Consider the following 25,623-nt stretch of genomic DNA (forward strand, 5'->3'; position numbering starts at 1 on the left):
GCAAGAATACTGGAGTAGGTTGCCATTTCCTTCTCCAGGGGATCTCCCCAACACAAGGATTGAACCTGCATCTCCTGCATTGGCAGGCAGACTCTTTACCACTGAGCCACCTGGGAAGCCCCTCTTGGATTATTAGTAGTGTTGGTTGCTCAGTCATGTCTGACTCTTTGGGACCCCATGGACTGTAGCCTGCCAGGCCCCTCTGTCCATGGGATTCTCCAGGCAAGAATCCTCGAGTGGGTTGCCATTCCCTTCTCCAGATGATCTTCCCCATCAGGGATTGAACCTAGATCTCCTGAATTTCAGGCAGACTCTTTACCATCTGAGCTACAGCAAAGTCTCTGTATTAATCCCTCTTGGATTATTAGAGTTCTCCAATTTACCAGTTCCTACTGAGAAGTCTTTTGCATTTCAAAATCTGTTAGATTGCCTTAGTCTTTTCTTTGAAAGATGAAAGAAAGTGAAAGTTGTGTCTTACTCTTTGCAACCCCATGGACTGTACAGTCCTTGGAATTCTCCAGACCAGAATACTGAAGTGGATAGCCTTTCCCTTCTCCAGGGGATCTTCCCAACCCAGGGATCGAACTCAGGTCTCCCTCATTGCAGGCAGATTCTTTACCAGCTGAGCCATGAGAAGACCTGACTCAAACATTATTTGACAATTATGTTTGAAATCAGAAGCTACTTTTATTATTCTGAACCATTTTGGTGTTTCAGGCAAAACAGTGGTTTTGAAGTCCTAATATGGATGATAAATATAGGGATGACTAAAACCACAGTTCTTCCCCCATTTTCAACCTGAGTGATACAACTCTGAGTAGAACGTAACAATTCTGCTTAATCAGAGAAGGCAATGGCACCCCACTCTAGTACTCTTGCCTGGAAAATCCCATGGACGGAGGAGCCTGGTAGGCTGCAGTCCATGGGGTCGCTAAGAGTCGGACACGACTGATCGACTTCACTTTCACACATTGGAGAAGGAAATGGCAACCCACTCCAGTGTTCTTGCCTGGAGAATCCCATGGACGGAGGAGCCTAGTGGGCTGCCGTCTATGGAGTCGCACAGAGTCGGACACGACTGAAGCGACTTAGCAGCAGCAGCAGCATTCTGCTTAAGGGCTGTCAAAAGTATTTGACTCTGGCCAGATAAAAGAAATTGGCGATAAATATTCCTGGACAGAAATCAAAAGTTGGATCCAAGGAATCAGAACTACCTGAGATGCTTGTTATAAATGCAGTTTCCAGTCTCCCTACCTAGACTTGGAATCAAGGTCTTTCCAAGATGATTTCTATGTCCAGGGAAAAAAGAGGGCTACCACCCTAAGGCCTTAGTGTATTCAATCTTGCTTTTATACATGGCAGCTTCTAGAGCTATTCTTAGTACTTCTTAAGTATAGTATTTCATTGAGTAAAATAAGGCCGACCTCTATAAAAAGTCAAGGAATAGTAGCAGGCAGCTTATGAGAAATGCCAAATTGAATATGTGCTAAGGGAAGGAGGGAATCACTACAGGCTTAAATGAAGATCTCATGGAAAAAGAGAGGTAGAAAATTTAAATGAGGCTCTGAACTCTCAATTCTGCCATTTGAACAATCTTAATTAAATCCAATAATCTTAACACAACATGTCTTCTATTTCTACATCCTTCAGAGTATCCAAGATAAAGGAGAATATTAAACAGAAACGAGAACAAAAAGAATACATAAACGACATCAAAGCCAAGGTGGCCAACGCACGGAAACAGGCTCTGCAGGAGCAGTTCAATGAGTGGATCCTAGACCCCAAAGGAATGATTCCGATGGTAGTGGTAAGGAGGAGGGTACCTGTGAAGCGTAAGGTGGAATGGGTGGTAAGGGTGATTGCTAGATACTGAGCGATCTAGAGTGTTTCTAGAGTGCTAGAAGCTTCCCTCTAAATTTTCGGTCTTGCCGAGGTAAATCTAGCCCACGAAAGTAAATTTCTTCAATTTTCTCTTGAACATTAAAAAGAAAATTCTAGGTAGATTTCCAAAATATTAACTCTGGCTGAATTTCACAAACTCTTCATTATAGACAGACACAGCTTCTGTTTGTTTTTTGTATGTGTGTGACTAATTACTTCTGTGGACTAAACGACCATGTGGTGTGGAGTCGGGGTATGGGCAGCACCATGCAGCTTGTGGGATTTTAATTCCCTGATGAGGGATTGAACCTGGGCCCTCAGCAGTGAAAGTGCGGAGTCCTAACTGCTGGACCACCAGGGACTTCCCTAAAAGACCATGTCATTAGCTCCAGGAAATAACTGTGCTCTAAGAGATAAATATGTTCTCTTAGGTATATGTAGGTGCTTCCCAGGTAGCACCAGTGGTAAAGAATCTGCCTGCCAATGCAGGAGACGTAGGAGACTTGGATGTGATCCTTGGGTCGGGAAGATCCCCTGGAGGATGGCTACCCACTCCAGTATTCTGCCTGGGAAATTCTATGGACAGAGGAGCCTGGTGGCTACAGTCCATGGGTTCACAGAGTCGGACATGACTGAGCACACATATACACACAAGTATATGTAGATGTGAGAATAATTGTTGGTGTTATATAATACCCACCCCACTTCAGTACTCTTGCCTGAAAAATCCCATGGATGGAGGAGCCTGGTAGGCTGCAGTCCATGGGGTCGTGAAGAGTCGGACACAACTGAGTGACTTCACTTTCACTTCTCACTTTCATGCATTGGAGAAGGAAATGGCAACCCACTCCAGTGTTCTTGCCTGGAGAGTCCCAGGGACGGGGGAGCCTGGTAGGCTGCCGTCTCCGGGGTCGCACAGAGTCTGACACGACTGAAGCAATTTAGCAGCAGCAGCAGCAGCATATACAATACCAAGTATATTTCCAGTTCAAAGTGAATTGCTGAAAATACACCAAGGAGGATAAGCCTCAGACTGGAAGAAAATATTTACAAAAGACATGGCTGATAAAGGACAATTATCCAAAATATACAAAGAGCTCTTGAAACAATGAGAAAACAAATAACAGATTTTAAAAGGGGCAAAAGACCTGAACAGACACTTCACCACAGATATACGGATGGCAAAAAAGCATATGAAAAGATGTTCCACACATGTCATTGAGGAAATGCAATTGAAAACAGCCATGAGATACCGCTACACACCTATCAGAATCCAGAACAATGACAACACCAAATGCTGGCAAAGATGTGCAGCAACAGAAACTCTCATTCGTTACTGGCAGAAATACAAAATGGTTATGGCCACTTCGGAACAAAGCTTGGCATCTCTTATGAAACTAAACATACTCTTACCATATGATTGAGCCCTGGTAGAGGATCCTTTGTATTTACCCAAAGGAGTTGGAAATTCATGTCTACACAACAGCTGACACGTGGATGTTTACTGCATAATTAACAATTAGCAAAACTTGGAAGCAACCAAGATGTCCTTCAGTGTGTAAGTCGCTTCAGTCGTGTACAACTCTTTCTGAGCCCATGGACTGTAGCCAGCCAGACTCCTCTGTCCATGGAATTCTCCAGGCAAGGATACTGGAGCAAGTTGCCATGCCCTCCTCCAGGGGATCTTCCTGACCCAGGGATTGAATCTGCATCTCTTACGTTTCCTGCATTGCAGGTGGATTCCTTACCACTAACGCCACCTGGGAAGCCATCCCTCAGTGGGTGAATAATAAATAAATGTGGTACATCCAGATAGTGGAAAATTATTCTGTGCTAAAAAGAAATGAGCTATCAAGCCATGAAAAGATGTGGGAGAACCTTATATGCATATTACTAAGTGAAAGAAACCAATCTGAAAAGGCTATATACCGTATGAGTCTAATTCTATAACATTCCAGAAAAAGTAAAATTATGAAGACAGGAATGGTGGGGTGTGGACAGAGATGAATAGACAGAGCATAGAAGAGTTTTAAGGTGGTGAAACAATTCTGTATTACATAATGATGGATACATGTCATCATATAATTTTCAAAACTCATAGTTATACATAAACTATGGACTTCGGGTTTTGAGGTTCCAGTGTAGGTTCATTGGTTGTAACAAATGTACCGTTGTGATGGGCGATGTTGATAGTGGAGTTAAGCCATGTATGTGGTGGGCTGGGGGCAGGGAGTATATGGAAACTCTGTATCTTCTGGTTAATTTTACTGTGAACCTAAAACTGATCTGAACAATAGTATTATTTTAAAATAAAATAGATCAAGAGGAGCTCTGAAATGTTATTTTGTCATTGACAAGTGAGGAATTACAGAGAATTCTTTGGATTGCCAAGCTTGTTGCCAAAGGTGCCTTAGCTTCATCCAAGCTTCATCATCTAACATCCAAGGATTGTTAGAAATTTGCTTGGAGCTGGCAAATGGAATCCTATCAGCATCCTAGTTCTCACACAAAAGGGTTGAAAATCACTGAGGAAATGCATTCAAAAGTATTTTATATACTTTGAAATATGCTATAAACTAAATATTAACTCTTACTATTTCTGTACCTGGGTCAGAAGAATTACTCAGGACTTAAACTGAAAGTCTACAGATGGCTTTTATTCTGAAATACTAAATATATGGTAATTGAAAAGTAATATAAGGTCTCTTTGATTTGCAGATTCAGAACGTTCTTTATGAATTTTTTCAAAATCCAGATTTGCAGCTTGGTAAGCCTGCCTCTTACTACAGCGTTTATATTTCTCTCTCTCTCTCTCTTTTTGGAGGGGGAGAATGCTGCATTAAGATGAAGAGCCAGTATTGAGGTAGACGTTATCAAAGCTCTTACAGATGTTCTCAAGCTCCTTTGCTCTTCTCAGATGGAGAATGTAGAACAGCAGAGATGCAGTCCGTGAATTTTAATTCTTTTAGTCGAGCGGCCCATTTTATTAAAATTATTTTGTAATAACCCTTACTATCGAGGGGCTTCCCTGGTGGCTTAGACGGTAAAGTGTTTATCTGCAATGCTGGAGACCGGGGTTCGATCCCTGGGTCAGGAAGATCCCCTGGAGAAGGAAATGGCAACCCACTCCTGTATTCTTGCCTGGAAAATCCCATGGACAGAGGAGCCTGGTAGGCTACAGTCCATGGGGTCGCAACGAGTCAGACATGACTGAGCGACTTTACTTACTTACTGTTGAGAGAGTCAGTTCCTAGGCAGGTTGATGAAAAGTCCAGGGTCCCTGAGGAGGTGAAAGGGGTCTGGAATTCTCAAGGAGAAGGAAAGGACAAACATCTTTTTTTTCCTCTCTACATTCCTTAGTCTTAGTCACATAAAACTTTTTTTTTTTTCCTTTAAACCAGGAACTGATGATTATACAACAAACTCAGTTTAAACTCTGTACTAGGGATTATATAACAACAATGTATCCTGCTTGAGGACATTTTCTCCTTCCTGAAAACCTTCTGACTAATCCTGATATCTTAGGATGTATATTATGGGAGTGGGTTTGGTAGGATCTTTCTATTGTTAAATTCTAATCCTGTTATCCTAAAATGTATTATTTGAATCTCTTACCAAAAGAACATATTCATATATTATTTATTTATTTAAAAAAACATTAAAGACAAAATAAAGTCTTTAAAAAACATGTATGTTTTAGGACCTTCTAGCATAAACCAACACAGATATTTTTGTAGTCTTTTTTGATATGCCTGTTTATTTCTGCTTTATCTTGACACAATCATTAAAAATGTAGGCATGCTCTTAAATGTTTGAGTTCCTTGGCTAAATAGAAGCCAGGAAAAATTATAATCTTGTAGTAATTGGAATGTCACCCAACTATATATCATTTATTCTATTATAAATATTGATTGGCATTAAGAATTTTATGTTCTTTTGGAGTACTATAATATGAATATAAAATGTGAATGTGTTACAACAAAACTAACTCACAAATAACTTTTGTTCAATAATTAGAAACATGCTGTCTACCAGTAGATATTGCTGACTCAATGAAACCAAGATTGAACAAAACAGAATTTATACAAGTAAGAAGTTACATTATTCATTATTTGAATCAAATTATTTTGCAGGTCTCAATCGTCTTTTGGTGGATGTCACACATACAGTAACTTAGAATTAAATAAATGAAAGCGTAATAGCTAATTTTGGGCTTCCCAGGTGGTACTAGTAGTAAAGAACCACCTGCCAATGCAGGAGATGTAGGAGATGCGGGTTCAATCCCTGGGTCAGGAAGGTCCCCTGGAGGAGAGCATGGCAAACCACTCCAGTATTCTTGTCTGGAGAGTCCCATGGAGAGAGGAGCCTGGCAGGCTGCAGTCCATAGAGTCGGACACAACTGAAGCAACTTCGCAGGCAGGCAAGCAATAGCTTATTTTATCAATTCTCAGATGTACACTTTAAAATATTTCACTTCAGTTCAGTTGCTCAGTCATGTCCGACTCTTTGTAACCCCATGGACTGCAGCCCGCCAGGCTTCTTTGTCCATCACCAACTCCCAGAACTTGCTTAAACTTATGTTCATCAAGTTGGTGATGCCATCCAACCACCTCATCCTCTGTTGTCCCCTTCTCCTCCTGCCCTCAATCTTTCCCAGCATCAGTGTCTTTTCCAATGAGTCAGTTCTTTGCATCAGGTGGCCAAAATATTGGAGTTTCAGCTTCAGCATCAGTCCTTCCAATGAATATTCAGGGCTGATTTCCTTTTGGATTCAGTGGTTTGATCTCCCTGCAGTCCAAAGGACTCTCATGAGTCTTCTCCAACACCACAGTTCAAACGTATCAATTCTTTGGCCCTCAGCTTTCTTTATGGTCCAACTCTCACATCCATACATGACTACTAGAAAAACCATAGCTTTGACTAGACAGACCTTTGTTGGCAAAGTAATGTGTCTGCTTTTTAGGTTGCTGTCTAGGTTTATCATAGCTTTCCCTCCAAGGAGCAAGTGTCTTTTAATTTCATGGCTGCAGTCACCATCTGCAGAGATTTTGGAGCCCAAGAGAATAAAAGTCTGTCACTGTTTCCATTGTTTCCCCATCTATTTGCCATTAAATGATTAAATTAAATTAAATCAGGAACTCCCAGAAACTTCAGCAATTCTTATTCCTACTTTTATAGATAAAGATACTGAGGTTCAGAAAGGTTAAGAAACTTGTACAAGGTCTCACAGTAAGTGGAGCTGGAGAAATTAGTATTCAGGTTGTTTGCTTCAAAGTCAACACAAAATTACACTTGATAAATTATGATTTTATTGTAATGGAATAAGCAAAAGAAGTGGTTTAACAGTACCAGGGTCCTATTTCTTCAGCCTGCATTTATATTTTTTCATGACTTCCCTCTAATTCCCCCCTTTTTTTTGAGTACCAGAGTCAAGGTAACTTTCTCCTCCACTCCTTCACCCTTGCTTCATGGAGAGTGATGACTGTGGACTAAATACGATTTCAAGATTCTGTATGAAGGATTTCTGGAAACCTTGAAATGATTATCATGTAGATAAGAACTTGGCAATCCTGTCTCTATTATGTTCTGATTTTAGATTCTGTATTTGAGTATTTGGTGTCCATTAGTCACAGGGCCAAACTAATGGCCAAAATTGTTTATATAGTCTCTGTGATCCAAAGCGCATACTCCAAACCACCTACTTGTTTAAACCTCACTCACCAGACCAGTATTTCCCCTGCCTCAAATCAACCCAGGACCAGATGCCAGATAACTGGGGACAGGTCCTGTGCCCCAAAGTCTACTGGGATTATTCAAATTGCCAGTCCCAAACTGTTAACCCTGCCGTGCCTTATCTTTCCTGAGCAAACGCCAATAAAGACTCTGTTCTGGACCAAGGGGGATGGTGGAATTAATAGGTTGGGATTGACATATATACACTATTGGTATTATGTATAAATAGATAACTAATGAGAATCTATGGACTTCTCTGGTGGCTCAGGGGTAAAAAAATCTGCCTGCCTATGCAGGAGACGTGGATTCGATCCCTAGGTTGGGAAAATCCCCTGGAGAGGGAAATGGCAAACCAATGCAGTCTTCTTGCCTGGGAAATCCCACAGACAGAGGAGCCTGGTGGACTACAATCCACAGAGTCACAAAAGAGTTGGACATGACTTAGCGACTAAAAACAAAACAAAATATTTCTTCTTATGGACATAGCGCACTTTATCCATTCATCAGTTGGGCTGTTTTCACTTTTTTATTATTGTAGATAATGCTGCTATAAATATTTGTGAATATGTTTTCCTGTGAGTGCACGTCTCAGTTCCCTTAGGTATACACCTAGGAGCGGAATTGCTGATTGATATACCAACTCTATGTTTAACCTTTTAAGGAACTGCCAGACTGCTTTCCACGGTGGCTGCCTGCCCTGTTTTACATTCCCGTAGTGAATGAGCGTTGTAGCCACTCCACATCCTTGGCAACACTTGTTATTCTCTGTTTTGTTTGTTTGTTTGCTTTGTTTCATCATTTTGTTTTTTAACTATAGCTACCCTGTGGGTGTAAAGTGGTAGCTCACGGTGCTTTTGAAACGCTAAATGGCTCTGATGGCTAAAATGACACTGAGCATCTTTTCAGGTATTGGCGACTTGCATATCTTCTTTGAAGAAATGTCTACTTAGATCCTTTGTCCATTTTTAAATTGGGTTATTTGTCTTTATTATCGGGTTATTAAAACTTTAATATTGTCTGTATATTTTATATAATCCAGATATATTTTATAATCCCTTGTCAAATATATATTAGAAATATTTTCTCCTATTCTGCCGGTTATCTTTTCATTTTCTTTTCTTTTTTAAAAAGTTAGTTTCCTGTCCTCACTGTTGCATGTAGGAATTTAGTTCCCAGACCAGGGATCAAACCCACGCCCCCTGCAGTAGAATCGCAGAGAGTTCTAACCTCTGGCTTGCCAGGGAAGTCCCTCCTTTCATTTCCTTGATGATGTCCTTCAAAACACGAAAATTTTAGTTTTGATGAAGTCCAATTTGTCTATTTTTTTCTTTTGTTGCTTTTGCTCTTGATGTTATATCCAAGAAACTATTGCCTAATTAAAGATCATAAAGATATGCTCATATATTTTAGAGTTTTAATTAATATATACATCTATTTAAATATCTGATCCTTTGAGTTCATTTTTGTGTATGGTGTGAAATAACAAAACTTTTTAAGTATTTGATAACTTAAAAAGGCAAAAAATAAATAAGGATATGAAGAAGCTGTTCTATATATGACATTATTTAATATAATGTCTGTTATGTAATAAGACATTTTACAAGCATATACAGAACTTCAGTCCCTACAGTTACCCTGATCTAGTTTTCAAAAATATTGATCAGACTTTATCATAAATAGGCCACCAAGAAAACTTTGTAAGTTTCAAAAACTAGAAATCTGATGTTATATTTTCTTGAAAGTGAAAGTCTTTCAGTCACGTCCGATTCTTTGGGACCCCATGGACTGTACAGTCCATGGAATTCTCCAGGGCAGAACACTGGAGTGGGTAGCCATTCCCTTCTCCAGGGGATCTTCCCAACTGAGGGGTCTAACCCAGGTCTCCCACATTGCAGGCAGATTCTTTACCAGCCGAGCCACCAGGGAAGACCAAGAATACTGGAGTGGGTAGCCTATCCCTTCTCCAGCAGATCTTCCTGACCCAGGAATCAACCTGGGGTCTTTTGCAGTGCAGGCAGATTCTTTACCAGCTGAGCTACCAGGGAAGCCCATTTGTTATATAATAAAACTGGAAAATAAACAATTTTAAAATTATGTAAACCCAACCATTTTGAAATTTAAAAATACTTTATTTAGTAATTATTGGGTCAAGATCTTACATCTAATTGTATGGAATGCCACTAAATATTTACTCAGTTGAGAAATTATAGTCTTAAAACTTTTTAAAAATATAGTAGGGTGAAGAATTTTAATAGCACAGATAAATATAAAAATAGAATAACAATGTATATATTCCCATAACCTATTAATAGGGTTAATTCTTAATAACATCATGGAATATTTTTGTAAGGAAAAATTACTTCATTTTGTAAAAATTATCATGACTAAACAAAAAGTATTCAAACAATTTGTAAAACTGCAAAGATGAGGATTTAAAATTTTTCATAAATTTCTTTTTTAAAGTATTTATTTATTTATTTGGCTGCACTGGGTCTTGATTGCAGCATGTGAACTCTTAGTTGTAGCATGCAGGATCTAGTTCCTCAACCAGGGATCAAACCTGGGCCCCCTGCATTGGGAACACAAAGTCTTAGCCACTGGACCACCAGGGAAGTCCCTATAATTAATTTCTTACCCAGAAATAACCATTGTTAGTCTTAGATGAACATCATTTAAAACAGCTTTATATTTTTTGTCTCAGTAAGTAGAGGTGTATATAATGTCTCAGTAAATAGAGGGATATATAATGTGGATGTCATAAATTTTGTTATAAAATTTTAATTACTTTAAATAAAAAGTATTTAATTGTACTTGATTCCAACAGAGGAAAGAGAAACTAAAGTATAAATAAGGGAATTATTGAAATTGGACATACCTTCACAAAAATTATTCTAAAATCATTCTAAGAAAAGGCAATATGATGAAGATCAGAAAAGGTTACAGTCATTTTTTAAATCACATATTTCAATTACATAAAATAACAGTTGACACACTACTATAAAAGGTGAAGGGTTTACTATTTCCTCATGTCTTCCTATCTTTTTTTCTTTTTATGTTCCCCAAGTTTAGATTAGTTTTTTCTCTTGGCTGTGCCCCTCAGCTCATGGAATCTTAGTTCCCCGATCTGGTGTTGAACCCAGGCCCCAGCAGTGAAAGCACCAAGTCCTAGCTGCTGGACTCTCAGGGAATTCCCCCAAGTTATTTTATCCAGATTTACATTATTTACTTTTTTTCCTGTAATTACAATTCCTATAGTTGATTAATCTTAGTCTAATATTTAAATGGATTTGAGGTTCACCTCCTGTCTTTTTACAATGGTTTTTCTATTCCTGAGTTATTTATTTTTATTCTTCTCTTAATTAGCTAAATTTCTTGTAAAGTTTTTTCAGGAAGGTCACAAGGGTGCTATATTTTCTGACTTCTTTTATGTTGAAAATACCTGCATATTGCCTCTGAAACTGTATTTTGAATGAATGTACTGTATTTGGATCACCTTTTCTTTCCACCTCAAAACAATATAGACATTGCTTAATTATTTTCTGGTATTGGATGTTGTGAAGTCTGATGTCAGTTTTAATTTTATTTCCTCCTTTCATTCATTTAAATTAATTCAACAATATGTACATATACACATACATACATATCATATAAGAATACATATATGTATATAACCATATATGATATTTGTCTGTTTGTGTGTATATGTATATACGTATGTAAGTCCACACAATTAAAGGAGAAAATCGGTAAGGGTGAGATATATATATATGTGCTGTGCTTAGTCGCTCAGTCGTGTCCGACTCTGCAATCCCATGGATTGTAGCCCACCAGGCTCCTCTGTCCATAGGGATTCTCCAGTCAAGAATACTGGAGTGGGTTGCTATGCCGTTCTCCAAGGGATCTTCCCAACCAGGGATTGAACCCAGGTCTCCTGCATTGCAGGAGGATTCTTTACCCTCTGAGCCACCAGGGAAGTCATATATATATATATATGTATATATACGCACACACTTAATAGGAACTTTTAGCATTCTATGTAATACCTTTGTAGATGTATATATCTATATATATGTGTGTGCATACATATATGTGTATTTATATAAATAAAAATTTTTTAATGAGTGGTTTGGGCTAATAATAATAGTTTTTCTGATATTTTCCACCTTCTCCTAAAATGCAAATAGCACATCTTAAGGTACTTTATTTAGAGTGAAGAGCTATTACATCAACAGAAACCAAGGAAGTATTTCTTATATAAAATATTATTGGATATATTTAATCATCTGATCAATAAATCACCAAGACATGACATCAGACAAAGAAGTAGTGTTTAGAACACCTAAATTTTAAAAATTTATCTAAATTTAAAAAATTTTAAATTTATCTAAATTTAGATAAATTTTTAAAATTTATTTTTTAGTGAGGTAACTAGTTTATAAGGTTCATGTATAACATGGATGGAATATTTGCTCTTAAAGAGGTGTGTTTTAAAGTTATTCTGCCAGCACTCAATGAAACTGAAAAAAAATGAAATTATACATGTCGGCTATTACACACAGGCGCCACCTAGTGGTGATACTATGCCATGCAATTGCCCCTCTAATTGTTTTAATGAGCAGTGTAATTAGCCTTCAGGTTGGAGCATGTTTGGAAAAAATGAGTCACTGAGTAATAATTACTGATAATATATAGAAAAAGAAAAATGGAGAGAACGAATGGTCACATATACTTCCATATTCACATCATTTTTCTAGCATTTCTGTTTTCTGGTGGGTAAATGAACAGATGAGAATCTTTTTGTTGACCGTAACCTCTCTTTTCATCTGTTTCATTTTATTCATCATTTCATCATTTTCATTTTATTTCAGTAAGTGAAGACCAAAAATAGCTATTTTAGGATATTTACTTCTAGTTTCTTACTTCTTAAGTATATACTATTTACTTTCTGTGCTAGAACAGAGCTCAAAGTTCGAGTTGTACTTCTTACACTTAAGGATCAAATAATGCATTGTTTTATGGGAGTGTGCCTGTGGGTATAGGCAGGCATTTATGTCCATGTGTGTATGTGTGTGCACATGTGCATACATACACTGGATGAAGCCAGAGAAGGGTACAGGGAATGAAAGAATCAAAGTATAAGCAAATTAAGGATGTGCATGCGTGCTCAGTCGTGTCTGACTCTGAGACCCATGGACTGTAGCCCACCAGGCTCCTCTGTCCATGGCATTTCCCAGACAGGAATGGGTGGCCATTTCCTCCTCCACAGGATCTTTCTGACCCAGGGATCGAACCTGAGTCTCCTGTATTGCGGGTGGATTCTTTACCTGCTGAGCCCTTGGGGAAGTCCCCAAGTTAAGAACACATGTCACAAAAAGACAATTACAAAGCAATGAACAGGTGCAAAACATAATGAGTTATACTATTATGTTTTTATTATGGTGCTGAGGGATGCACAGTAGAATAAAAATGAGACCTCAGTGGACCAGGGTTAACATAGGAAAGTTTTCTAGTGTTCATGAGTTTTAAAATTCTTCTACTTACGTGTCTCCACCTTGTAGCTCCTTACTTTAGAAAGAACACTAAGAACAATGCTTTAAACATTTATTTATTGACAAGAATGATTTCTTTTAAATTTTTATATTCTATTGGAGTATAGTTGATTAACAAGGCTGTATTAATTTCAGGTGTGCAGCAAAGTGATTTGGTTATACATATACGTGTGTCTATTCTTTTTCAAGTTCTTTACCCATTTACGTTGCTACATAATATTGAACAGAGTTCCTGTGGCATACAGTAGGTCCTTGTTGAGTTACCCATTTTAAATATAACAGTGTGTACATTGACAGGAACAATTTTAAATGTAAAATGTGCTAGTTTATTTGAGATTGTTTTGATTATAAATAGAATATTTAGACTCATAAGAAATATATTTCGGGAGAGTGTCAAGTTCATTTTAAATTCTCAGAGCACTCTGGCTCCCGTGAGACAACTCTTTCTAGGAGGCAAAACTTAACATTTGCATCATTTTTACGGTGAGTTGTTCAAGTAGATATTGTGTTCCCTATACAAATTTTAAAAGGAACAGTCGTCTTTTTTTTTTAATTTATTGGAGTATAAAGTTATTTCACAGCGCTGTGCTAGTTTCTGCCATATAGCAAAGTGAACCAGCCATATATATACACATGTCCCCTCCCTTCTGGGTGTCCCTCTCATCTAGGTCACCAGAGAGCATCAAATAGAGCTGCCCGTGCTATACAGCAGGCTCTCACTAGTTATTTATTGCATTCATAGCAGTGTATACATGTCAATCCCAGTCTCCCCATTCATCCCACCCTCCTCCCCCGCTTGGTATCCCTACACTTGTTCTCTGTGTCTGAGTCTCTATTTCTGCTATGCAAATAGGTTCATCGGTACCATTTTTCTAGATTCCACATGCTGTATGAACACACCACTTCTTCAGTGATAGACAGCATATATTCTGTGTATTTCAATATTCTCTAGTTCTTGTTTGCAGACATTTCTGAAATGTTATTTACTGCCAAAGCTTACAAATACAGTTCGGAAGTTAATACCTAACATAGTTTCCAAACAGAGTTTCTTACTGTTGCTCTCAGGTCACCCACTTCATGAACTCCCCTGTATGTCTATAATTAAATGTTTGAATCCCAAGGCTGTAGAATGTAATGATAACTGCTGCTGCTGCTGCTGCTAAGTCGCTTCAGTCGTGTCCGACTCTGTGCGACCCCAGAGACAGCAGCCCACCAGGCTCCCCCGTCCCTGGGATTCTCCAGGCAAGAACACTGGAGTGGGTTGCCATTTCCTTCTCCAAGGCATGAAAGTGAAAAGTGAAAGTGAAGTCGCTCAGTCGTGTCTGACTCTTGGCGACTCCATGGACCACGGCCTACCAGGCTCCTCCTAAACGTGACATTTACCTCATCCTCAACGTTGTGATTTTCCTGTCAGAAATGAAAAGCCTAGAATTCATTATGTTGGGATCCAGTACATACAGATAACGTGACTGAGCACAGTTCAAATGTTTGACAGCTCACAAAGTGATTAAACAGAAGGATATTAGTAGTTAATCATATTCTTAATTTCATCTAAGCAATTATGTCAGGATTTATGGATAGTAATTGATTCGTTCCTTGGGAGGATGTGAAAACACAAAGGCTATGATATGTTTTACTTTTTTGTTTTTACAAGAGACCCTGGCAGACTGCTGTAATTGTTCTATTTGGAATTTGATATGTAGTTCAGTTGGCATCTGGTAGTCTTTCATGTCATATAGCCCAGGCTTACAGAAAATGCTCATTCAGAAAATCCATAGACTATAGATCTAGAATGTTCAAATGTGTCTTGGCCAAACAGTTAAACTAATTCTTGACTTGATAGCATTCCCACAGCCAGAAAACTCATATGGCTTTGAGGTCAGTTCCCAAAAGCTTAATCCAAAACAAGATGAATCTTTTTTTTTTCTCCCTCTCTATTTTTGGCCATGCATAGTATGATGGATCTTAGTCCCTGACCAGGGATCGAACCTATATCCCCCCATGGACCACCAGTGAAGTCCCAACAAGAGGAATCTTTTAATGAATAAGTAATTTTTATTTCAGCTTTAGAAGACAGAGCCACAATATTGCCAGAAAATATCAATTATTCAGTAATTCTACCTTACCAGTAATTTAGAAAATTATCTACTATTCAAGAAAAATTGACTGAGGACTGAACAATAGGATCTTAGAATACTGGTATAATTAGGACCAGTTTCCCCAGACCATCTAGTTCAAACTTCAGTGAGTTTGAGCGAAAGAATCACTCAGAAAACTTCTAAAAACATAGATTCTAGGTCTCACCCCAGAGTTTCTGATTCAGTAGGTTTGGAGTAGGGCCCCCAAATTTTCAATTCTAGTAAGTTCTCAAGGGACCACACTTTGAGAACCACTGATCTCGTTGGATTTTTCCTTTTAAAATGTGAATGTCAGCTGAGAGGACTTTTATTTTATAAAGAAAACCTTCTCCATCAATTTCTTTACCTAGTTCAAAAGGAAACGAGACTTCACAGAACTTCATGCATGAAATACCTATGCTCCACTTATATAAAGGAGCCTCTCCATGACCCAGTGAAATAGCTACTCTGGCAGCTATTAAGGAACAGATTAAGGAACTGTAAAGTCCAGTGACTCATTCAAGGTGATGGTTGCGTTTAGTCGCTAAGTCGTGTCAGACTCTTTTGCGACCCCATGGACTGTAGCCCACCAGTCTCCTCCGTCCATGGGATTTTCCAGGCAAGAATACTAGAATGGGTTGCCATTTTCTTCTCCGGGGTATCTTCCCTCATCCTAGGTTACTCAGCCAGTAAATATAGGAACTGAGGTTTGAACCCGGACAAAATATGAGGTCTTAACCTATACACTACTCTGCTTCCCAAGGCAACAAATGAGAACTTAATTGTGCTCATCAACCCATCAAGAAGCTGTTAAGGAAATGAAATATTTAGAAAAGCTCCTTTGCTCTGCTTTAAGTTTCCCTCTTTTGATCTCTAAGCCAGTTGAAGGATGATTTATGGTTCACTAATATAGATTCAAGTCATATTTACATAATACATCCTAAATTTCCCTAGATGATATTAAAGAGGAAGTGAAATATGGAAATCTAGCTATGGAAGCAGGGTCATTCTGTACAAATTTGGCTACCTCTTTGCTTGGGGCAGAGCAAGAAGTGGGTTAACACTTTAAAAAGATCCCACTGAGAAATTCACTGAGATACTTATAGTCAAGGATAGAACAAGATTGTAATGTTCCTGATCTATCAAATTAGCAGAAATCTGGAAAGTAATATACATTGATGTTGAGGCTGAGGAGAAACGACCACTCATAAATTAGTTGTGGGAGTGCAAAAGGTAAGAGTGAAAAAGGGTATACAAGCCTGATGTCAAAACCCACCAAAAAATACAGAAGCTTTTACCTTCTTTTTATTAATAAATATTTATTTGTTTAGCTGCGCTGGGTCTTGGTTGTAGCACACAGCATCTTTAGTTGCAGCATGTGAGCTCTTATTTGCTGCCTGTGGGATCTCTTTCCTTGATCAGGGACTGAACCCAAGTTCCCTGCATTGGGAACTTGGAGTCTTAGCCACTGGACCACCAGGGAAGACCCCAGATGCATTTACCTTCTAAGCGAACAAGCTCTCATCTGGGATTCTATTCACCAGGCCTCAAGAGGTATAACCTAAGAGCATAGATATTCTCAGATTCTACACTTTCAAAAGAAAAAGCAAATCATAGACAGAGGATTTGTTGTCATCATTTAGTCTCTAAGTTGTGCTTGATTCCTTGCGACCCCATGGACTGTACCCCACCAGTCCTGTGCCCATGAGATTTTCCAGGCAAGAATACCAGAGTGGGTTGCCATGCCCTCCTCCGGGGGATCTTCCCAACCCAGGGACTGAACCCATGTCTCCTTCATCTTCTGCATTGGCAGGTGGATTCTTTACCTCCGAGCCACCTGGGAAGCCGTCCCCGTCCCTTACACGCCAGTAATTAAATACAGCCAGTCTTGGAAAATGAAAACACATGCTCTTATATCCCCCACATCAAAAGAAAAACTGCATTCCATTTGAAGAACTATTCATTTACTGGCCACATTTTATGACTGCTGCTGTTTCATTCCGTGAGGTTAACAACTGCTCCCATATAAGACTGATGTGACCTAGAGAGAAATTATTCCAACAGTGTGTACTGGTCTATGGTGTATGTAACTGGTCTATGGTGTTGGGGACTGTATTGATCCCCTCTCTCTGCAGCATAGCCATAGAGCAGCATTCATTTGAAAATGCTTTATCTAAGCAGATGATATGGAAAAAATTGCAGCCAATAATTGCATGCACATCAATGGAATCCTTGGGGGGAAAAAATCCAAGAACACGGTTTTTAATCAATCACCTATCCTCTTTTTCTCCATAGCTCATCTCTTTGCACATTGCAGGCTTTAAGAGTGAAACGTTTGAGAAGCTCCTTAAGCACCTTTGCCATTGTGCTGCCGAATTCAGGGAGGTCATAAAAACTGACATGCGGAGACAGATGTTTGCTGACCTCTTCCTGCACTGTGACCGTGGGAAGGTAGGCGAAACCTCTTAAAGTAGTGCTTCTCACACCATCTGTTGTGAAGGACCAGTCTTTAGGTTGTTGATGGTGATATTTTAATACGTGGACTGATAATGAAACTGGATTACTACGAGGGAAAAAGGAAATAAAAATACAATCCAAACATATTCTAATCTAAGAGCTATTAACAAACACAGGGAAGTAAATTACTCATTTATGTTTAATTTTTTTTTGTTTTACCAGTTCCTATAATTTCTCTTGGTTTTCCCTTTGACTTTTTAAAAAGATTTTTTTGATGTGAACCATTTTTTTTAAAGTCTTTATTGAATTTATTGCAACATTGCTTCTGTTTTATGTTTTGCTTTTTGGCTGCAAGACATGTGAGATCTTAGTTCCCCAACCAGGGATCAAACCTGCCCCCCCCTGCACTGGAAGGCAAAGTCCTAACCATGGGGCAATCAGGGAAGTCCCTTCTCTTCAACTTTAATAAATAGCTACTGATTTCAAAAAAAATGCAGTCCACATTGTGTTACTACCAGATTCAAATCTGATTTAATATCAGTTACTTTCTTAAGTTGCTATAACATTTTCTAGATGCTATTCCCAATTCCTACCTTTCTCATCACACACAGACTGGTACCAGCCTGCAGACTACATCTTGAGTGGCACTGCATATGATTTATAACTTGTCTCTAAGTTTCTTTCCCATTTTTAAGAGTGGGTTGCTTAGGGATTTTTTTTTTTTTTTTTTGCTTAGGATTGTCTATGGTGGTGTCTTCCTAGAGAAAAGAGCTGCTTTTCTCTTTGGGGAATAGAAAGCCTACCACATTTTATTCTGCTTCTTAAAAAACAAAAACTGTTTACATCAAAAAGTATTTCTAGGAATAGGATTTGAAAGTGAAAGTGAAAGTCACTCAGTCGTGTCTGACTCTTTGTGACCCCATGGACTATACAGTCCATGGAATTATCCAGGCCAGAATACTGGAGTGAGTAGCCTTTCTCTTCTCCAGGGGATCTTCCCAACCCAGGGATTGAACCCAGGTCTCCTAAATTGCAGGTGCATTCTTTACCAGCTGAGCCACAAGGGAAGCCCAGGCATATTGGCATGGGTAGCCTATCCCTTCTCCAGGGGATTTTCCTGACCTAGGAATTGAACTGGGGTCTCCTGCATTGCAGGCGGATTCTTTACCAACTGAGCCATCAGGGAATTTAGGAACGCACTATTGTGCCAGGACACCAAATGAATTTGCAAGAATAGATTACAACTTTACTGAAATATATTTGTTTATGAACGTTATGCTTATTTGTTTGTATCCCCATATTCCTGAAAAGATTTAAGGAAGCTTATGTTATTCAGTCACTTAGTCATGTCTGACTCTTTGTGACCCCATGGACTGCAGCCTGCAAGGCTTCCCTGTCCTTCACCATCTCCCGGTGCTTGCTTAAACTCATGTCTGTTGAGTCAGTGATGCCATCCAACCATCTCGTCCTCTGTCATCCACTTTTCCTCCTGCCTTCCATCTTTCCCAGCATCAGGGTCTTTTCTAATGAGTCGGCTCTTCGCATCAGGTGGTCAGAGTACTGGAGCTTCAGCTTCAGCATCAGTCCTTATAAGGAAGCTTATAAGAATAGATAAAAAGCAACAAAAGAACATAGATTTTAAAAAGTAGGATGAAAGAAGAAAAAGAGGATACTATATGAAGTTGGGAACAAAGCTGTAAATGCATACCATAATGACCTAAATATTTGTTCTGGATTGTCTGCAGATCTGAATGTAACCTCCTAGTAGAGAATGTGAAATATGACATATTATTGATTATATGACACAACAGTGTGTGAAGCACACTATTGACAGTGTTTTAAGATAAGTATGAACTGGAGCTAAGAAGGTGCAGAAATTTGGGGATAAAAAGCATAGTTAGGAGTTTCAATATTCCATCTACATAAAAGTTTCAAATCTCATGTAACAACTGATTGCCAACTTTCTGCTTAGGTGGGGTTTTTGGATCGTCAGAGGACATTGGCCTTGCTGGAAACATTCTATGACCAAAGTTCAAAAGTGCTCAGAGGTACACTCCGAAACCCAAGACAATGTAAGTGCCACCCAGAGGGAGTATGCTCAAGCTGGAGTGAAGCAGTACACGGATGTGACAAACAACATCATTCTATCACCATGGAATCCCTCCATGTAACACCTCCCTTAGATCATGATGGCTGTATCTAGTTGTTCATGCCATACAATGGTAATTATCATTACCATCTAGTTGAACTAGATGTGTTTTTCACACCAGTGCAATACTAAAAGTTGTTAAGTCAGAATTGAGCTAGAATTCCGATGAAGGGGTGCTTTAGTGACAACCTGAATGTTTTGGAAATTAAGTTGGTAATGGTAATTCCAGTTTTAATGTCCAACTTAGAATTCTAAGATTTCTAAGAAAAAAATTTTTTTCTACCAAGCATGTTTTGATTGAAATATAATTGATGTACAATATTATGTTAGTTTCAAATGTACACAATGATTTGACATTTTTATATGATAGGAAATGATCACCATGATGAATCTAGTAACATTCTGTCCCCCTACGAAGTTATTATGATTGACCATATTCCTTATGCTGTATATTATTTATTATTTAATAATATGACTTATTTATTATGTAACTGGAGGTTTGCATGTCTTAATTCCCTTCAACTGTTTCGCTCAGACCTCAAACCCCCTCCCTGCTGGCAACCCCGCATTTGTTCTGTGTATCCATGAGTCTATTTTTGTTTTGTTTTATTTGTTTGTTTTAAAGATGTAAGTTAGATCATGTGGTATTTGTCTTTCTCTGTCTGCCTTATTTGACTTAGCATAATACCCTCCCATGTTGTCAAAAATGGCAGGGTTTGAGGTGGAAGACATTTGCTCTTTCCTCAGCCCTATGCTATGCTTACTGTGGAGGACTAAGAGGAGAGGATAAATTCTGTTTGCCTTGAAAGTCTAAGCTACTCTTCAAGCATCAAAAGAAGGAATCATGTTCATTTCCATATATTTTAGGAAGGGATTATTTCTAATTTCCAGTAGTGAGCATCTTTTATGTTCCTTTAGATACCTTTTTGTTTCTTATTGGGTTTCTGGGAAATGTAATTGATATTCATTTAAAGCAGTAGTTCTGTGGGCGCCATGCCTACTGCTTTTTTGCATTAATTTACTAGCTCTGATTCTACATTATAAGATCAATTGTTTAGGTAAATGTTTTGTTTTCTGTGTTAGGGCCATTTGTTGAATTTGGAGAGATAGACTTACCTGAGTTCTGGGGAGACATGGATAATCAGAAACACATTTATGAAGACTTTGACAATGTTCTCTTAGAGATGAATACGTTACCTTCTGAAAAACATTTTAGCAAAACCCAAAGTAAATTATTAGCAAGCCCAGAAGATCAACATGAACACTATAGAGAATCAACACTACCACAAAGCCCACCAGAACAGCAGAGAGGGGCAACTGTGGAACAAGGACCAAATGGAATTTCAACCAGAGAACAAGAACAACCTGAAGAGTCAACTGGAGAACAAGAACTGAACGAAGAATCAGTATCAAAAGAAGGAACCTACACGGGGTCAACTCCAGAACAAAGATCAAGTAGAGAGTTAATAACAGAACAAAGACCACATCATGAGCCAATAACAGAACAAGGAGTACCACAAGGAACCCACATCGAATCAACAGCAGAACAAGGACTTTCTGAAGAATCAATTACAACAGAAGGACAACATGAAGGGTCAACAACAGGACAAGGATCACACGGAAAGTCAACTGAGGAACAGGGATCACGCAGAGAGTCACAATCTGATCAAGGACAACCCAGAGAGACAATGGCAGAGCAGGAAGCACACAGAGAATCACAGTCAGATCAAGGACCACACGGTGGGTCAACTGTAGAGCAAGAAGAAGGCGGGGAGTCGGTAGTAGAACAAGAACCACACAGAGGGTCAACTACAGAACCACAGTCATCCAGAGAAACAATTCTGGAAGAACAACAGGACACAGACTTAACTTCACAATCGAGAAAAGGTAGTCTCACAGGAGAAAGCAAAACATCTAGGGAATCTATTTCCTTTGAGCACACTGAAATCCCTCCACAGGAAGGAAGGACTCAAGCACATGCATATGAAGAGCTACTCTTCGTAAGTCCTGAACTGCAAGAGAAAACTGGAGTATCAATCCCAGAAGATCATCTTTCAGGTAGTAATATCACTTTCCTACATCAGCTCCTTGTTTTCTAGAGCGGTTTTTAAAGTCTGCAGAAAAATCTTCGTTTCGGTTAGGATCTTTTTGTGACATATAAGGTCATGCAAACTTCAGACATATTTTGCTATTCAACATGAGTCTATACTTTGAGCAATCAATTACATGCAATCTAGAAAGTCTCTACTGTCAATTTACCTAGAAATCCCTCTACACTAGAAGCCCATTTGTAAGGCAGAAATCTGGTAGTATTACTTGTAGAAATTTTCACTGGACTTCTGAAAAGGCACAGAAGCTGTTTTATTTTAAATAGTGTATCTAATATTAGAAACCACTTTTTAAATTTTCTTTTATTTCAAATTTTAAAAGTATCTCACTTTTTTCAGTTGCATATAAGACATTCTAGAAGAGTTTCTGAAGGTAATGTTTAAGACAGAAAGCATCCTGGATTTCAAATATTTATTCTGCAGAAGACTTTTCTTGGGAATTGCCTATGTAAATTTATGCCCTTTTAGTTGAAGAATTATAATCTTTTCGAGAGCCAATCTCAATGTCACTTAAGTCCTCAGTTGTTGCTGTTCAGTCGCTCGGTTGTGTCCGACTCTTTACGACCCTATGAACTGCAGCATGCCAGACTTCCCTGTCCTTCACCATCTCCCAGAGCTTGCTCAAACTCATGTCCATTGAATTGGTGATGCCATCCAACCATCCCGTCCTCTGTCATCCCCTTCTCCTCCTGCCTTCAATCTTTCTCAGCATCAGGGTCTTTTCTAATGAGTCAGCTCCTCGCATCAGGTGGCCAAAGTATTGGAGCTTCAGCATCATTGCTTCCAATGAATATTCAGGGTTGATTTTGTTTAGGATTGACTAGTTTGATCTCCTTGCAGTCCAAGGGACTCTCAAGAGTCTTTTTTAACAAGACAGTTCAAAAAACATCAATTTTTCAGTGCTTAGCCTTCTTTGTGGCCCAATTCTCATAACCATGCATGACTACTGGAAAAACCATAGCTTTAACTTTAGGGACCTTTGTTGGCAAAATAATGTCTCTTATTTTTAATATGCTTTCTAGGCATTTTTGAAAAAAAAATTCTAAAGTTCTATAGTCCCAAAGAAAGTTCTTATTTAAATTCATAAGAGATAGGTAACCTGTGTTAAGGATTTTACACTATCATTAACTAATTTGAAATCTTTCATTTTTTCAGCATTATATGTATTTCTTCCCAGAACAGGGCTACTAATTTCTGGTTCTCCTTACATAGTGGGGACACAGCCTAAAAAATTAGTGAAGTTACTATTAATTTTAACTCTCTGTAACAGTGATCCAAAATAACAGTGTCTAAAAAAACAAACAAAACCAAAACAAAATAACAATGTCTAAACAAGGCAGAAGTTTCTTTGTTTCTCGTATAAAAGTCAAAACTTATTTGAAGGATCAGCCCCAAGAAATCAACAGTGGCTCAAGCTCTTTCTGCCTTGTGTCTCCTCCAGCCACACACTCCAAGATAGCTAACCACCATGTCCGCATCCTGACCAGTAGGCGAGGAGAAAGGGAAAAGGATAGACATTACATCATTTCTTTCCTTTCTATCTTGTTCATTCATCAGAATTCAGGCACATAGTGACACCTGCTGTCTGGGAGGCTGGGAAATACAGCCCTCACTTTGTGTGGCCAAATGTGGGTACAATACATAGACTTTGTCACAGAATTGCTCTCAAAAACTAAAGCTATTAAGCGATATCTTTGTGATTAAGTTATTAAATGATACCATTATGATACAACATATACAGAAAAGGACCCGAAAGAAAGTTTTTGTGTTCTGTATGCAAGATATTTCTTTCATTTATTAACTACGTAATCTTCAACTCATAGGCATTTTCTTTTATACCTTTTAGAACCTGCTAAAAAGGAAGTTCAGAAAGACAAATCCTGCGAACCCAAGTCCCAGAAAATAGAAGGAAAGTCATGGACAGGTGACTCCTTATTTAATTCTCCTTTCATTCATACTCCAGAGCAAAAACATTGTGGAAATGAAGTTGACTATATTATGGCATATGTATCTTATAGGTGAACTTCTGACTTGTAACTGGAACATGAAGTATGCCAAACATGAAGACGAGGAACAGGCACATTTAATCTATGATAACTCGAGGTTCACAGGTACATGTTAACAAAGCCAGGAAGAACAGATGGCACTCTAATTTGATAACCTTTAATTTACTGTGGTTCCCAATGGTAAGGACTGGACTTAGCCAAGGCACCATGGCAGGGTGACACTTGCACTATTTTGTCCTTGAGCCAATGGACCTAAATGTATTCAAGACGACTGTTTCCGGTGGTAGTGTACATGTAGTGCTATTGTAGTGCTCTTTAAAGCATACGTGTTGGTACAGTTGTCCATTAGTGTCTGCAGGGGATTGTTCCATGAATATCATCCACCCAAAATTTCCCCTCACCACGAATACCAACATTCAAGATGCTCAAACCCCTTTATAAAATGGACAAGTATTTGCATATAACTGATGGATCCTCCCATATACTTTAAATCTAGATCACTTATAATACTTAGTACAATGTAAATGCTTTGTAAATAGTTGAAAATGCAATGTGAATGCCATGTAAATAGTTGCCCATGTATGGCAAATTCAAGTTTTGCTTTTGGGAACTTTCTGGATTTTTTTTTCCTGAATATTTTTGATCCACAGTTGAACCCACAGATGCAGAACCTGCAGCTACAAAGGGCCAACTGTATACAATTTTTTTTTATGGTTATGTGGCCCTGAAACCACTTTGAAGCTATGATCCAGGTATACAAGGGGAATTAGATATTAGAACAATAGAAATCATTCCAGCAATTCCTCTCCCTTGTAGTTCCACATCTAACTATGTGAGGCAGGTGAGGCTCTGTCTTGTTTTTGAAGACTTACAAAGAAAGATCTACTCAACAGAGAGAGCAAAGAATAGCTTTTAGCTCTCAGTAAACCATGTATTTAACAACAATGATCCCAACAAGTATTCGTATTTTACCGCAATGCTATTTTATCATTTTGCCTTTCACCAACAAGTAGTAGAACTTATAAGATCAAAAAGTTTTCCTCCTGTCTGCAGTTTCTTTTCTCATTTAAGAATGGATCAAATAGCAAACTTTACATCCTCCAAATATTTGGTGAAATTGTATGGCATTGGTTAAGCTCTTGTTGCCTGCTACTTCATGTTCCTCTTCTCCTGATCTTCTTTATTTCAGTTTTACTCTACCGTTTTGACAATTGCATGGCTGATTCTTTTTAAGTTACATCAGATCTCATATGGAAGGCATCAGTGCATGAATGATTGAATTAGTTAATAAATCAATCGTAAATCACCGGGCTCTTCTATGAATTACACTTCATGTTATAGCATCAAGCTTCAAGATAAATATATGAGTCAAGCCTCCTGAGGGAGAGGTCATAGTGGTGGTATTTACAGACTTATTTAACTAGCGAGTCCAGACTGCAGCTGGCTTCAGGCACAACTGAATCCAAGGGCTCAATAATAGCAGCAGGACACTATCTCTTTGCCTCTCTGCCCTGTTCTTCTCTGTGTAACTTTCAGTTTTAGGTAGTTTTCTCTGTATTGTGGCAAAGATTTCCATGAGAGCATCTCTAAGCCTACATCCTACTAGTTCAGGAGTCAGAGTAC

The 25,623-nt window shown here is 38.6% G+C and overlaps 1 protein-coding gene across 4 annotated transcripts in view; it reads left to right on the plus strand.

Moving 5' to 3' along the window:
- Positions 1 to 25,623, plus strand: part of EFCAB5 (EF-hand calcium binding domain 5) — an 85,564-nt gene that overhangs the window by 26,211 nt on the left and 33,730 nt on the right. For 3 of the 4 annotated variants that reach the window (XM_070774288.1, XM_070774286.1, XM_070774289.1), the window contains 8 exons: positions 1,651 to 1,807; positions 4,600 to 4,648; positions 5,899 to 5,969; positions 17,576 to 17,731; positions 19,710 to 19,809; positions 20,970 to 21,944; positions 23,841 to 23,918; positions 24,013 to 24,105. In XM_070774288.1, coding sequence (XP_070630389.1) covers positions 1,651 to 1,807; positions 4,600 to 4,648; positions 5,899 to 5,969; positions 17,576 to 17,731; positions 19,710 to 19,809; positions 20,970 to 21,944; positions 23,841 to 23,918; positions 24,013 to 24,105 — 1,679 coding nt within the window. The remainder of the gene's footprint in view (positions 1 to 1,650; positions 1,808 to 4,599; positions 4,649 to 5,898; positions 5,970 to 17,575; positions 17,732 to 19,709; positions 19,810 to 20,969; positions 21,945 to 23,840; positions 23,919 to 24,012; positions 24,106 to 25,623) is intronic. The other variant, XM_070774287.1, reaches the window with a different exon arrangement.

Source organism: Bos indicus, chromosome 19 (genome assembly GCF_029378745.1).
Source record: "Bos indicus isolate NIAB-ARS_2022 breed Sahiwal x Tharparkar chromosome 19, NIAB-ARS_B.indTharparkar_mat_pri_1.0, whole genome shotgun sequence".
Taxonomy (NCBI): Eukaryota; Metazoa; Chordata; class Mammalia; order Artiodactyla; family Bovidae; genus Bos; species Bos indicus.